The 12,916-nt window shown below is 49.2% G+C and overlaps 1 protein-coding gene across 1 annotated transcript in view; it reads right to left on the minus strand.

Annotated features, from left to right (window-relative positions):
* Positions 1-1,244: 1,244 nt before the first annotated feature.
* Positions 1,245-12,916, minus strand: part of LOC102239552 (orphan sodium- and chloride-dependent neurotransmitter transporter NTT5) — a 12,019-nt gene continuing 347 nt past the window's right edge. The window contains exons 2-13 of the mRNA XM_014550432.1: positions 11,676-12,173; positions 11,091-11,244; positions 10,777-10,903; positions 10,394-10,569; positions 10,030-10,140; positions 9,634-9,875; positions 8,017-8,203; positions 7,481-7,682; positions 7,170-7,329; positions 3,622-3,784; positions 3,201-3,411; positions 1,245-1,396 (exon numbers count right to left, since the gene is read on the minus strand). Of these exons, the coding sequence (XP_014405918.1) occupies positions 1,245-1,396; positions 3,201-3,411; positions 3,622-3,784; positions 7,170-7,329; positions 7,481-7,682; positions 8,017-8,203; positions 9,634-9,875; positions 10,030-10,140; positions 10,394-10,569; positions 10,777-10,903; positions 11,091-11,244; positions 11,676-12,173 (2,383 nt within the window). The remainder of the gene's footprint in view (positions 1,397-3,200; positions 3,412-3,621; positions 3,785-7,169; positions 7,330-7,480; positions 7,683-8,016; positions 8,204-9,633; positions 9,876-10,029; positions 10,141-10,393; positions 10,570-10,776; positions 10,904-11,090; positions 11,245-11,675; positions 12,174-12,916) is intronic.

Genomic DNA, 12,916 nt, shown 5'->3' on the forward strand with positions numbered 1-12,916 from the left:
GCTGGGTTAAGGGGCTGGGGCAGTTGGGGTGATGGCTAAGAGGTGTGGGGTTTCCTTTTGGGATAATGAAAATGTATTAAAATGGACTGTGGTGCCCTAACCGGTTTGGCTCAGTGGATAGCAGGGGTGGGCAAACTTTTTGACTCGAGGGCCACAATGGGTTCTTAAACTGGAGGGCCGGAACAAAAGCATGGATGGAGTGTTTGTGTGAACTAATATAAATTCAAAGTAAACATCATTACATAAAAGGGTACGGTCTTTTTTTTTTTAGTTTTATTCATTTCAAAAGGGCCGGATCCTTGCCCACGGCTGCTCTAGAGTGATGCTTTCTTAATGCAAATAACTCACCTGCATTGGCTTTAAGGTCTTCAGGTGTGACCATGACAACAAATCGGATTGCACGTTCATTTCGAAACATCTCGTAGGACCACCGACGGATAGACCGCATGCATTTCACTGCTGCAATGCCATTGTTGGCAATAAGAACCTGGGAGAGTTAGGGGATGGGAATTGGAGAGAAAAATAGAAAAAGCAAGCAATGATGGAGAGAAAGAGGTGAGACAATTTTTGTAAATCTATCTTATTTTGAAAAGGCAGATTTTCTATAGGAATTTGTATTCCTGGTCTAGGTAGTTAAGAACTAGCTCCCACATGACCAAGGGATATTTTAAAATGTTAGCTAAGGAAATACTTCAATATGTGCCTGACTCAACCTTATTCCTTTCTAGCTTCCTTCTTTTAAAAATCCTCAAAAATCGAGACTAACAAGAAAATCTGAGTATTGGCTGGGTATTTGATATTAGGATTACTCTTATTTATTTTAGGTGTGATACATTTTGTCAGGTGTTTCAGAGATTTGCTTCAAAGTCATGAGAGGCACGCTGTGGGGTGAGGAGAGATGAAACCGGGTTGGTCACCAGTAGGTCAGCTGAAGATGGCTGATGAGTACAAAAGTAACTCATCGTTACGCTTTTGTATGTGTTTGAAGATTTTCCCAAATAAAAGGCCCAGAGGCCACAAGACGTGAATCTTTGTCCGGCTCTCTCCCTCCCTCATGGTGTGAGCCCCTCTTTCTTCCGGGTCTCCTGATGGAAACTGAAGATGACATACCTGTACTTCATACCATGCTTGTGAGGCATAAAAGTGAAGATATGTGCAAGGTACCCTAGCGAGGGACGGGCCTTCCCTTTGTCTAACGAGGCCAGAAATGCCCGACAGCGGCCCAGAAGACAACCTGTTCCTGCTCAAGGTGCCAAGAAACCGCACTTGATGCAGTGAGGACCCCCGGCCTCTGCAGAGAAGAACCCATGACAGAAACCAGTCTCCCGCCGTGGGATAGTCCCAGTTGAAACAACCCTGCGAAGGACCTTCGACAAGTGGCCCGAGAAAGAGAAATCTAGAGGAGGAGGAGGACACGCGCCAAGAGCTTCATTCCGCTCCCATCGGTTCACCCGGTGAGCCCCTACTTTTCAGTACCTCCCCCACAGGCTCTGCTCCCACAGCTGGAACTGGAGGGGGGGGGGGCAGAAAGGAGGATGAACACCTGGGTTCCCAAAAGGAAGGCGCTTGGAAACTCAGGCTATTTGATCGTGAGAAGGTGACCGTGTCCTCTCCCCCAGTCCTCCCTTACCTGACTCAATAGCACGAGTCTTCGGGGGACAGGACGTTTGGAAGGGGGCGGGGCCACAAGGTACGGGAGCCAATGGGCGGTGACGTGGAGCGGCAGGGCGCCCGCAGCCCGCCCCTCCTCGAGCTGGAGGAACGCGGTGAAACTGCTGAGGCCGGAGACGTTGGGCATCTCTGCTCTTCCCACTCACCAGACCCACCCCTAGGGTTCCGCCAACGCATGGTTAGGGACGTCTGCTTTTTCTCCCTTTGTCACAGAAACGTATGCGGCGACAGTCTCCCTGTGGGAGCTGAGCAATCCGAAGTCCTGGAATTTCTTGAGCATTAAATTTTAAAGGAAACCTTCGATCTTGGGGAATCCCAACCACCTCTACCCACAAGCCCCCGTTCCTCCTCCTCTCGGCGAACACCTCGGCTCAGTTGTGGACTCAAGCGCTCCTACAGGTTCCTTGAGACCCAGTCTCCATCCCTAAGTGAATTCATTTGCTTTAGCCCCGTGGGAAAAGGGTAACTTACACTTAGCTATGGGACCCTGGTGGGCTCAGGATGCCATGTGGTAGTTCCCAAACTGGTTGTTAGTTCACAGATCACTTCGTCTGTGTGAAGGACTTAGTCGTCAACAGTCATGAGACTCTATTTTCCCCCTCATTCAAAGATATTATTGATTTTAGAGAAAGAGGAAGGGCGAGGGGGAGAGTCGTCTGTGTGAAGGACTTAGTCGTCAACAGTCACGAGAATCTATTTTCCCCCCTCATTCAAAGGTGCTTTTATTGATTTTAGAGAAAGAGGAAGGGCGAGGGGGAGAGAAATATCGATGTGAGAAACATGTATCTGTTGCCTCCCCGATGCACCCTGACCAGGAATCAAACCCTCGACCTTTCTGTGCATGGGACAACGCTCCAACCAACCGAGCCACACCGACCAGGGCAGTCTTGGAAACTCTAATTAAAATGTTAGACCTATGATAGGAGTACCATGTCCCATGAGCAAGCACATTAATATCCTTTCCATCTTTGTTGAAACCACCACATCCTGGGTTTTTCTTGGCTAAAGGCCAGTCCCTGGATAAAGCAAGTCAAGTAATCTAGCATCTGAATTTGCCACAGCAAGGAGAGGGCAGGAACTCAGGTCTGAATATTTAGCTCTCAAAAGGGTGGAAGTCTCCTGCGAGTAAGACTGAATGTCTGAGACATTTATAGAAAATAAAAACAGATCTGCTCACACCCAGTGCTTGGATTGATTTATTGATCAACAGCATTACTCCTCCAGCTCCGTATCAGTCAGATTCAGTTAGCATCACTGACAGTGTGTATGTGTACACACTGAAAGGGGATGGGAAAAATGACAGTGGCAACCCAAGGGGTCTAAGAGGGGGGCTGCAAAGCCAGGTCCCAAGAGCCCCCAAAATAATGCTATATTCTCGGGGGGAAAAAGGAGTTCTGGGTCCCAGGCCATCACAATTGGTAGCTGATATTAAGAGTTGCCTGCTAGATCTGCTTTGAAGGATGTGAGATGTCAGGCCACATCAAGGAAGTTGGGATGTCACACAGCTGGTGGACCAGCAGTTTCCTTACCACCTTGTGGGGTTTCCTTCTTTTGGGCCTCGTTACTGAGACTTTGGGATTTGGAGGATCTGAGAGGTTCCTCCAAGCTTCTGGGTTTGAAGGGAATACCATGGGCGAAGCTGTATACGAAGTATATGAGGATGGGGAGGGTGACAATGAGGAAGATAAAAACCATTACAAGCAGCGCCCATGATGGGTATGGTCGAGGCACCTCTTTGGACTGTGGAGAGATGGGAAAGGGGTTCAGAAAATTGAAGCCCCCAGAAGAGGAAAGACTGTGGAAGGGAAGAGTGGGAGGGGAACCCGGGCAGAGGACTGAGTCTTCAGGGAGCCGAGAATGAGATGATAAGGTCCCTTTAGGTCAAGAGTGGATGGAAAGATCTGGCCCCCACTCCCTAGGAAGGTCGGGGGTCTGGAGAGGGAGGCTCACAGTGCTTGAGTCCCAGGCCACATAGGTGAAGGTCTTCAGAGACAGAAAAATCAGAATTACAGTGAACAGGACGAGCAGCACAAACGGACACGCACAGCACCACAGGCAGTGAAAGATGGGATGGATGGGGCGGCTCCACAGAGGCCCCAATTCTGCAAGGAACCTGGAAGAAAAGGCCAGGAGACGGTGGCAGGCCCAGTCGAGCCTTACCCTTCCTTGGGGGCCAAGGCCAGTCTGACCTTATTTAGCATCTTCTAAATATTCTACCTCACTTCAGCTCAGACCTCCTCTTCTCTCTTCCTCCCAACCCAAGAAAAAATGTCAACCATCCCTCTACTGCTCTAAAACCTTTCATGGGTACCCAAGGCCCTCAGGATAAAGGCCATGTCTCTTTCATTCATCCCATAAACATGGGAGTGTTTATGATGTGCCAGGGACTATTCTAGGTGCTGGATATGCATAGTGAACAAACACAGGCCCCCAATAAAGTTAACATGCGACCCTCAGGGAACTTTTCTTAGTTTCTTCCAGCCTGTATATCCAGCCTCCTTCAGTGCATGTTCTCAAACTTAATCAATATACAAATGGGGTCCTTTGGCCTAGCCAGTGGTCGGCAAATGGCAGCTCGTGAGCCACATGCGGCTCTTTGGCCCCTTGAGTGTGGCTCTTCCGACTTCTGCGCATGGGCCACGAAGTTTCAATCACACTGTACATGCACGCCCACACGTAGTGTTTTGTGGAAGAGCCACACTCAAGGGGCCAAAGAGCCGCATGTGGCTCGCGAGCCACAGTTTGCCGACCACTGGCCTAGACTATTCATCTGTCCAGACTCTGCTCAATTGTCCTCTCCTCTAAGATACCTCCTCTGACCTTCCAGGTGCCCCTACAGTGCTGCCAGCACCTCTCCTCTAGACTTACCACCTTGTACCGCGATTGTCTGCTTGTATATGTCTTCCTCTTTGGACTCTGTGCTCTTTAAGAGGAGGAGCTAATTCTAAGTCATTTATATCCAAGTACTACAAGGCTTTCTCAAAACAGAGAAAAGTCTCAAGAAATATTTGTGGAGTAAATAAATGTGAATAAACTGACTGCAAGAACTACTGTCACCTGAAAATACTGCCATGTGAGCCTTCTGCCCTTGAATTATACCACTTGGATGTCCACATACCAGCCTGGTAAAAAGCTGGGCTCAGGAGTCCCCTGTGTGTGACTTGGATTCTCCCACTCTCCCATTCCACAGTTATAGCTGCTAATTTCCAGTCCCTGATTAGTTTGTTCTCTCTCCCCTGGTCGTTCTTCCTTGAAGAATTAGACCACATCTCTCAATCTACCCCTCTAACACCCTAGCCTAAGCCATTGTTAGCTCCCATTTAAAATATTACAATAACTCACTACTGTTCTCCTTGCTTCACTTTTGACTCCTCATAGTCTATTCTCCACACAGCAATTATAGGTATCTTCTTTTTAAAATATATTTGTATTGATTTCAGAGAGGAAGGGAGAGGGAGAGAAAGGTAGAAACATCAATGATGAGAATCATTGATTAGCTGCCTTCTGTAATGTCCCCCACTGGTGGGGATCACTGCAACCCGGGCATGTGCCCTGACCAGTGACCTCCTGGTTCATAGGTCAATGCTCAACCACTGAACCACACCAGCTGGGGTATAGGTATCTTTTTTATTTTTAATCAATCTGGCCCTGGCCACAGGGTCACAGGTTCCATTCCCAATCAAGGCATGTACCTTGGCTGCAGGTTCTCCGGTCCTTGTGGGAGTGCTTACGGGAGAGAGCCAATCAATGTTTCTTTCTCTCTCTCTCTCCACCCACTCCTCCCTCCCTTCTACTCTCTCTGGAAATCAATGGAAAAAGTATCCTCCGGTGAGGATTAAAAATTGTTTTAATCTGATTATGTCATTCCCCTACTCAAAACCTTCTAGTGCCTCCTCTATCATCCTATACAATAAAAGAGTAACATGCAAATTGACTGAACGGTGGAATGACCGGTCGCTATGACGCACACTGACCACCAGTGGGCAGATGCTCAATGCAGGAGCTGCTCCCTGGTCAGTGCGCTCCCATACAGGGAGCACCGCTCAGCCAGAAGCCGGGCTCATGGCTGGCAAGCCCAGTGGCAGTGGCGGGAGCCTCTCCCACCTCCACTGTAGGTGAGTGGTAAGGAGCAAAGGGTCCCGAACTGTGAGAGCCCCGGACTGTGAGAAGGACTTCTGACTGCCAGGTTAGGCCCGATCCCCCTAAGCCAGCAGGCGGACATCCCCCGAGAGGTCCCGGACTGCGAGAGGGTGTAGGGCAGGCTGAGGGAACCCCCACACCCAGTGCATGAATCTCGTGCACCGGGCCTCTAGTTCTGCATAAAAAGCCAAGTCCCACTATGGCTTTGAAGGCACTACACAATGTCTCACTAACTCTCTGGCCACATATCCTAACACTAGAGGACTGGTGGGGTCCCTTGGCGCGGCCTACAAGGATCGGGCTGAAACCAACTCTCTGACATCCCCCAAGGGATCCCGGATTGTGAGAGGGCACAGGCCAGGCCAAGGGACCCCATCAGTACAGGACCAGGGCCTGGGAGGGACCACAGGAGGGCTCCAGGGTGTGTCCGGCTTGTCTCATCCAGTCCCAATTGGCCAGATCCCAGCAGCAAGCTAACCTACTGGTCAGAGCATCTGCCCCCTGGTGACTAGAGGGCGTCTTAGCGACTGGTCAAATGGTCAAAGGAACGGTCAGACTCTTCGCATATTAGGCTTTTAGTATATAGGATTCTATTCCGACCTCTCTGATCTCCTCGATCCTTAAAGCTTTCAGGCATAATGCTTCTCTTACCATGGTACCTACTGCTCCCTCTACTTGGAACACACTTTCTCAGAATTCTATCTGACTCCTTCATTCAGGAGTCTGTTCAAATGTCTCCTTATCAGAGAGGTCTTCCTTGCAATCCTACCTCAATTAACACCCATACAAACTCACACTCTTGATCATTTTACCTTACTCTATGATTTTTCTCCTGTCAATTATTACCAACTAACATTTTGTTGTTGTTCATTTGGTAACTATCTCCACCACTAGAATGTAAACTCCCTGAGGACAAGTATGATTGCTTTGATACTGTATCTGGTGACTAAAAAAGTGCCTGGCACATATTAAGTACTTAATAAATATGATCAATAAATGAGTGAATTAAAAGGTTTTGCAGAAGACCCTGAAGTTGAGGGTCTAGTTGAGTGAGAATGGAGGCAAAAAGAAAGGGGTCAGCCCCGCCAGTGTTGCTCAGTGGTTGAGCATCAACCCATGAACCAGGAGGTCACAGTTCGATTCCTGGTCAGGGCACATGCCCGGGTTGTGGGCTCAATCCCCAGTCAGGGGTGTGCAGGAGGCAGCCAATCAATGATTCTCTCTCATCATTAATGATTCTCTCCCTCTCCTTTCCTCTCTGAAATCAATAAAAATATAGAGGAAGGAAGGAAGGAAGGAAGGAAGGAAAGAAGGAAGGAAGAAAGGAAGTCACCCTTCCCTTAGCCCCAAGTGATCACCTCCTGGACCCATAGGCCCAGCTCACAGCCATGTTTTCAGATATGACGATGACGATGATGGGGAGGACCATCCAGTAATCACTCAGCAGTTTGATGTAATAGACGCCTGCAGGTTGAATGAAGAAGATGCTACACAGGAACATGAGTCCAAAGAGAACCACTGGAGGAAACATTGAACTTGGATCAAGGTCAGAGGTCTGGCTGGCGGCGGGGGGTCGGGGGAGGGTTAAGCAGAAGTTATTATCAGGGCTGGATTAGAGTCTCAGTGAAACCAGGGTCATTGGTGGGAGTAGGGCCATAGGTCAGAGTACCTGTCAATAGCTTTTCATGTTTCTTGCAAAAAGGAAAGGTGTCCTGGAGTGGAGTCATGACACCTTGCAGGAGCCCTATCATGAAACCCATCTCCAGGAGCAGCAACAGCAGGAAGAAGAGGATGGACCAGAACACAGACCCAGAAATGAATGACATGGCTTCAATGAAGGCCAGGAATGCAAAGCTTAGGCCCTCCTTAACCTGTTAAGGGGAGAAAAGGCAGGAGTGAAAGTGTCCTTGAACTTAAGCACAATACAGATCCAGATACATTCTACCTTCCCTGGAAAAGTTCCCAAAAGTCTCGGGTCACTGTAAAACTCGGATCTCCACGCTGACCCTCTGACAAGGAAAACCCATCCACCTAGCATTATCCAGGGGAGGGCATTCTGCAAGCTATATTTCTCTGCATTATCAGGGCTGCAGGTTATCCTGGTGTCTCTGGGATTTTTTTTTTCTGGTGCTAATAAAAGATGAGATTTCTGTTTTACAGAAGGCATTAAGGAACTCTCAGCCCAGTGCACCTAGTTTTACTGACCTTCAAAAACTGCTTCTCTAAGTTGCACTCAGTAATGTGGGAGAGGACCAGGTTCTTGATGGGCTGGGAAAGACTGTTGAGCCAGGAGGTGAAGATGACGTGTGGATCATCTGGTATGTTTATAGGGGGCAGGGCCTCAGGAGGCAGTTTCCCCTGGACTACCAGCTTCAAAAGCAATTCAGCATTCCTGGGGATAAGAAGTTGAATCTCATAGAACCATCTGGCTCCTTAACTTCCAGAGAAGAAAGGACATCTCGAGCCTAGCATTACTGATCTGAATAAGGTACAGCCTGGGAGGAAACTGAAAAGGCACCCACCTTCAGGGTCATGAACTTGTGTGAGCCAGAAGTCTTTCCTATAAATCTGCTGGGGACTCCGGGGTCCCTGCTCTAGTGATGAAGTCTCCTATTCATCCTCACCCCTGCCCTTCCTCCCGTTTTAGACTAGTAGGCAAAAGTCAACCTTCTAAGCTTTGCATACTGAATATCAGGAAGTACCATGTACTTCGATGACAGTGCATAGCTCATGGAGTTGAGCTATGAGAAACTTCTTAGTCTTTTTCATCTGAGCTCTGCTGGCCTCTCTCACCTTCTCTTTCCCCCACGGCCCTCTGCACATTTTATGCTGTGGTCAGATTGAACTACTTACAGTTTCAGGGCCTGCCACAGCCTCTCATGCCCAAGACCAGCCCCACCCCCGCCACCATTCTTCACTTGGTTAATTCCTACAAATCCTTAAAAATCAGCTCATTGCTGCAATGGAAGGCTTGCCTAGGCTTACTGATAAGAGCAAAATGCAAGCTGCAGGAAAATAAGTATAGTTTGATCAAATTTTATCCACTAAAATACTGTATGTTCTTCTGGTGGTTACTTGCACAGGTTAGGATCCCTAGGGACAAATTCAGCTTAGGTTTGCCTCCTCTAGAAGTCCTTCCCTGACTAGCCTGGGCATAGTTAATGGCTTTGTCTTCTGTCTTCCCATCACTCTTGCTACCAGTTATCATGACTTTGTGAGACTGTGATTAAGTATCGAAATCCCTTCCCTTCGTCCCTCCAAAACTGAAAACACAACGAAGGCAAGGACTGTGGTCTGAGCCACCTGCCCAACGATGTGCAACACCCAGAGTACTTTCTAAATGCCTGAGGGATAGTTTTGATTCAGGCCTACAGACTAGAACAGGCTGAGAAGACAATATAGGCTCTAGTCCTGAGCGTCCTGGTGGGGCTTAAGTATGACAGATTGACTGACACCCCTAAATTCGGGAATTGCCAGTAAAGAATGAGCAGAAGGGTGTTCCGAAGGGTGTGGTCTTAGAGGCTGTCTGAGACTAGAGTAACCTTGACTGTTTGCCACTTTTCGAGTTTCTCTGTTGAGATACGCTGAGGTGAGCAATTGGCAATCTCTGACGTGGAAGATTTCCAGGGCTAGAAAGGGGCTCTGAGAAGGACAACATGTGATGGGGATTCTCTTGTCTCTGTTTTTCATTCTAGGAGAGAGCAGAGGCTTGCAAGTGCGCCTGTGTGAAGGCGCGTCTTTGCAGCAGCACCTGTAAGATTAGGGTCTCTGGGTTTTGTAGTTCCCTAAGGCTGACACTCTCAACTAAGGGGCTGGCCTTACTTCTCAATGCAGCTGTGTATGAGGACAGTGGCCCAGAAGCCCAGCACACTGAGGATAAAAGGCATGGCAAGTATCGAGAAGCCCAGGTTGATGAAAGCCACAACGAACGCATCACTGAGACAGTTGTTGGGCTGGTCCATGTACGAGGAGTAAATGACAACGGGGCCAAAGCCGAGACCTAAGGCAAACAAGACTTGGATCCCTGCTTGGATCCACGCAGTTATGCTGTACATAGCCGATACCTATAAGGGAAAAGAGAAGAATAAGGAGAGTTGTCAAAGAGGAGGAGAACCTTAACAAAATGCAGGGGATACAAAGGGAGGCAGTGGGGAAAGGACACTAAGAGCAGACAACAGGTGTCCTCTAAGGTCTGAGAGGGGAGTGAAGAAGACATACCTTCATCACCGTCAAACGCTGAAGCCCGTATCGTGCCCCGGTCAGCAGTACACTCCGGATGAGTAAAGAGATTGTGATGATACCAGCCAATGGTACCAAGACACATAATACCTGAATTCAGGGGAGGGCATATCAGCAACCATGTACCAGTGGGCGGGGGGGGGCGGGTCAATCAACAGTCAGCAGGGATAAAACATTCTGAGCCAGAAATGAGGAGTTAGAAGATAGCTTTCCGCAGGGTTCAGGGGCTAAGTGGGAGTGAAAGGCCAGAGGGAGTGGGAAATCAGAAGGTCAATGAGTAAGGAATGTTCGGTGAGGGCTCAAGTATCTGAGACTGTTACGGAATCCCAAAGTGGAGACTCACCTTCCCGGTGGACTTGATCCCATTAATCATGAAAATGCCAACAAGACACCAAGCCATCAAAAGGGGCAGGAGCAGAGAGATGACTGGTGGCCCACGCTCCTCAATGCTGTCTGAGGCCTTCAAGGTCAGCCGGTACCAGAAGTACATGGAGGGTGTTGTCCGTGCACATTCAGGATCTGGGGGTATCTGGCTTTGGACTCCCTTGCTAGACAGGGTGACCGTTCCCCTCTTCATTCACCCTTCCCCCACACCCCCTTCCTCTCCTTTCTTCTTTCTTCCTACTACCTGCCTCTTCTTTATCCCTCCTCACTCCTTTCTCCTCTTCCAAATTCCCTTCCACCTCTCTGTGTCCCCTTTCTCTTTCTCTCTCACTTCCTCCTCACCAAAGCCACTGGAGTTCTTCAGGAGAGGACAGCGCTCCCACGGAACGGAAAACTGGAAGGACTGGCCCAAGTAGAAGAGGATCCAGCCATTGGCCACATTCAAGTACAAGGCGGTGATGAAGCACACCTGTGGGGCCAGGAAGGCGGTGGCTGGGGAGGAAAAGTGGGGACGGGAAAAAGGGAGGGATTTGACAGAAGATTGAGGAATCGAAGGGACTTGACCCATGGAAGTGAAATCAGGGGACTCATTCCAGGACAAGGGTAGGGTGGGGGTGGGATGTAAAGGGTCGGCCTGGGCAGCCAGGGCTCCTCACCATTACGCTGCTATACCCCGCACCACCAAACCAGGGGCCCATGACAGTCCATGCACAGATGCTGCACTGGCGCATCCTCCGACCAACTGCCATCTCCAGGAAGAGGAGAGGAATCCCCATCAAGAACAGCAAGAAGATGTAGATGATGAAAAAACTCCCTGTGCAGGGGATTTAAGGAAGGGCTCTGAGAACCATCTGGCTTTTCAGCGTTCGGATTTCTCTGGGAGTCCAGAAAGAGACGTTCCCTACCGGTGATCTCCCTCAGGGCCACAGGCATCAAGACGTAACTATTTCCCCATCCCTTAAAGTCCCAGCTGTCCAGCCCCTGGCCCCCCAATTCCTGGAAGACCCAGATACACAGGTTCCACCCCAACCCTGATACAGGCTTCTAGCCCCACCATGATGTTCGGATATCCTGCACCTCTACCCCTCTCGCCACCCTCGGTGTTCAGACAGCTGGCTCCTCTCCTGCTCAGAGTGCCAAGTCTCCGGCCTCTACAGATCCCAGAGACCTTGAAGTTTGAGGCCTGGCTAAGTCTCTGTCTTGCTAACCCTTTGTGGTCCCATGAGTCCTGGTCCCCAGACTTACAACCGCCATTGTGAAGCCACAGGTGGGGGAAACGCCAAAGATTGAGTGGCCTCAAGGAGAAGCCCACCAGGGCGAAGATGTACTCAGCCTTGTTGGCCCAGAGCGGACGGGTGGAGACGACCTCACTCTTTTTCTTCTCTGATACCTCCACCTTCTTAAGGGAGGGTTTCTGTTTCACCGGGGCATCTTCCAGCTCAAATATAGAGGCTTGCCTAAATTGGCTGCTCCTCCTTTTCTCAGCTTCAAAAGCCTGAGTCTCCCAGGCCTCAGCCTCTGCAACTCGGGACGCCAAACTCTGCTTCTCGTAGGGCACCGGAAGCCTGTTCTCTGGGCCCTTGCTTTGCTGAGTGTGGGTACTTGGCGAACCCTCTACAACGGCTGGATCAGTAGATGAGACTTTCGCCTGTGAAGACTGGGCCTTTGTCTTCACTTCAGGCAGACTCTCCGGAGCAGCTTCCACTTTTCCAAGGGAGGGTCTGCCTTCCTGAGCAGACCTGAAGGACACCAAAAACTAGACTTTAGATTTTGAGTTTCAAAATAATCCTCCACACCTCCTTAAAGCAAACCTTTTATTTCTGTCCCTACCACCATTGAAATTCAAAGCACAAATCATTCTCTTACATAAGTTTTACTTTTTAGAAATGCTTTGGTGCACGAGTTAAGAGATAGGAAAGGTGCCAAAACCGGTTTGTCTCAGTGAATAGAGCGTCGGCCTGCGGACTGAAAACTGAAATTCAAAGCACAAATCATTCTCTTACGTAAGTTTTACTTTTTAGAAACGCTTTGGTGCACGGGTTAAGAGATAGGAAAGCTAACAATAGTCAGGAATCCCGTTCAAGAAGTTTCTAAAAACACTGACGTGTACTCCCGACAGAGGGAGGTGCCATTTTTAGTGAGCCTTTGAATCAAAGAAACTAATTTAACACTAAATCTGTCTTGTAACCGTAGGAAAATTGTTTTACCTCTCTGAGCTTTCTCATCGGTAAAACAGCCAGGTCTCTGTTCAAATATCACCTCACCAGAGTGCCTTCCCTGCCCACCTATCTAAAAGAGTAGCCTTGCCGAAACCGGTTTGGCTCAGTGGATAGAGCGTTGGCCTGCGGACTGAAAGGTCCCGGGTTCGATTCCGGTCAAGGGCATGTACCTGGGTTTCGGGCACATCCCCAGTAGGAGGTGTGCAGGAGGCAGCTGATCGATGTTTCTGACTCTCTATCTCTCTCCCTTCCTCTCTGTAAAA

Source organism: Myotis brandtii, unplaced genomic scaffold, assembly GCF_000412655.1.
Source record: "Myotis brandtii unplaced genomic scaffold, ASM41265v1 scaffold601, whole genome shotgun sequence".
NCBI classification, from domain to species: domain Eukaryota; kingdom Metazoa; phylum Chordata; class Mammalia; order Chiroptera; family Vespertilionidae; genus Myotis; species Myotis brandtii.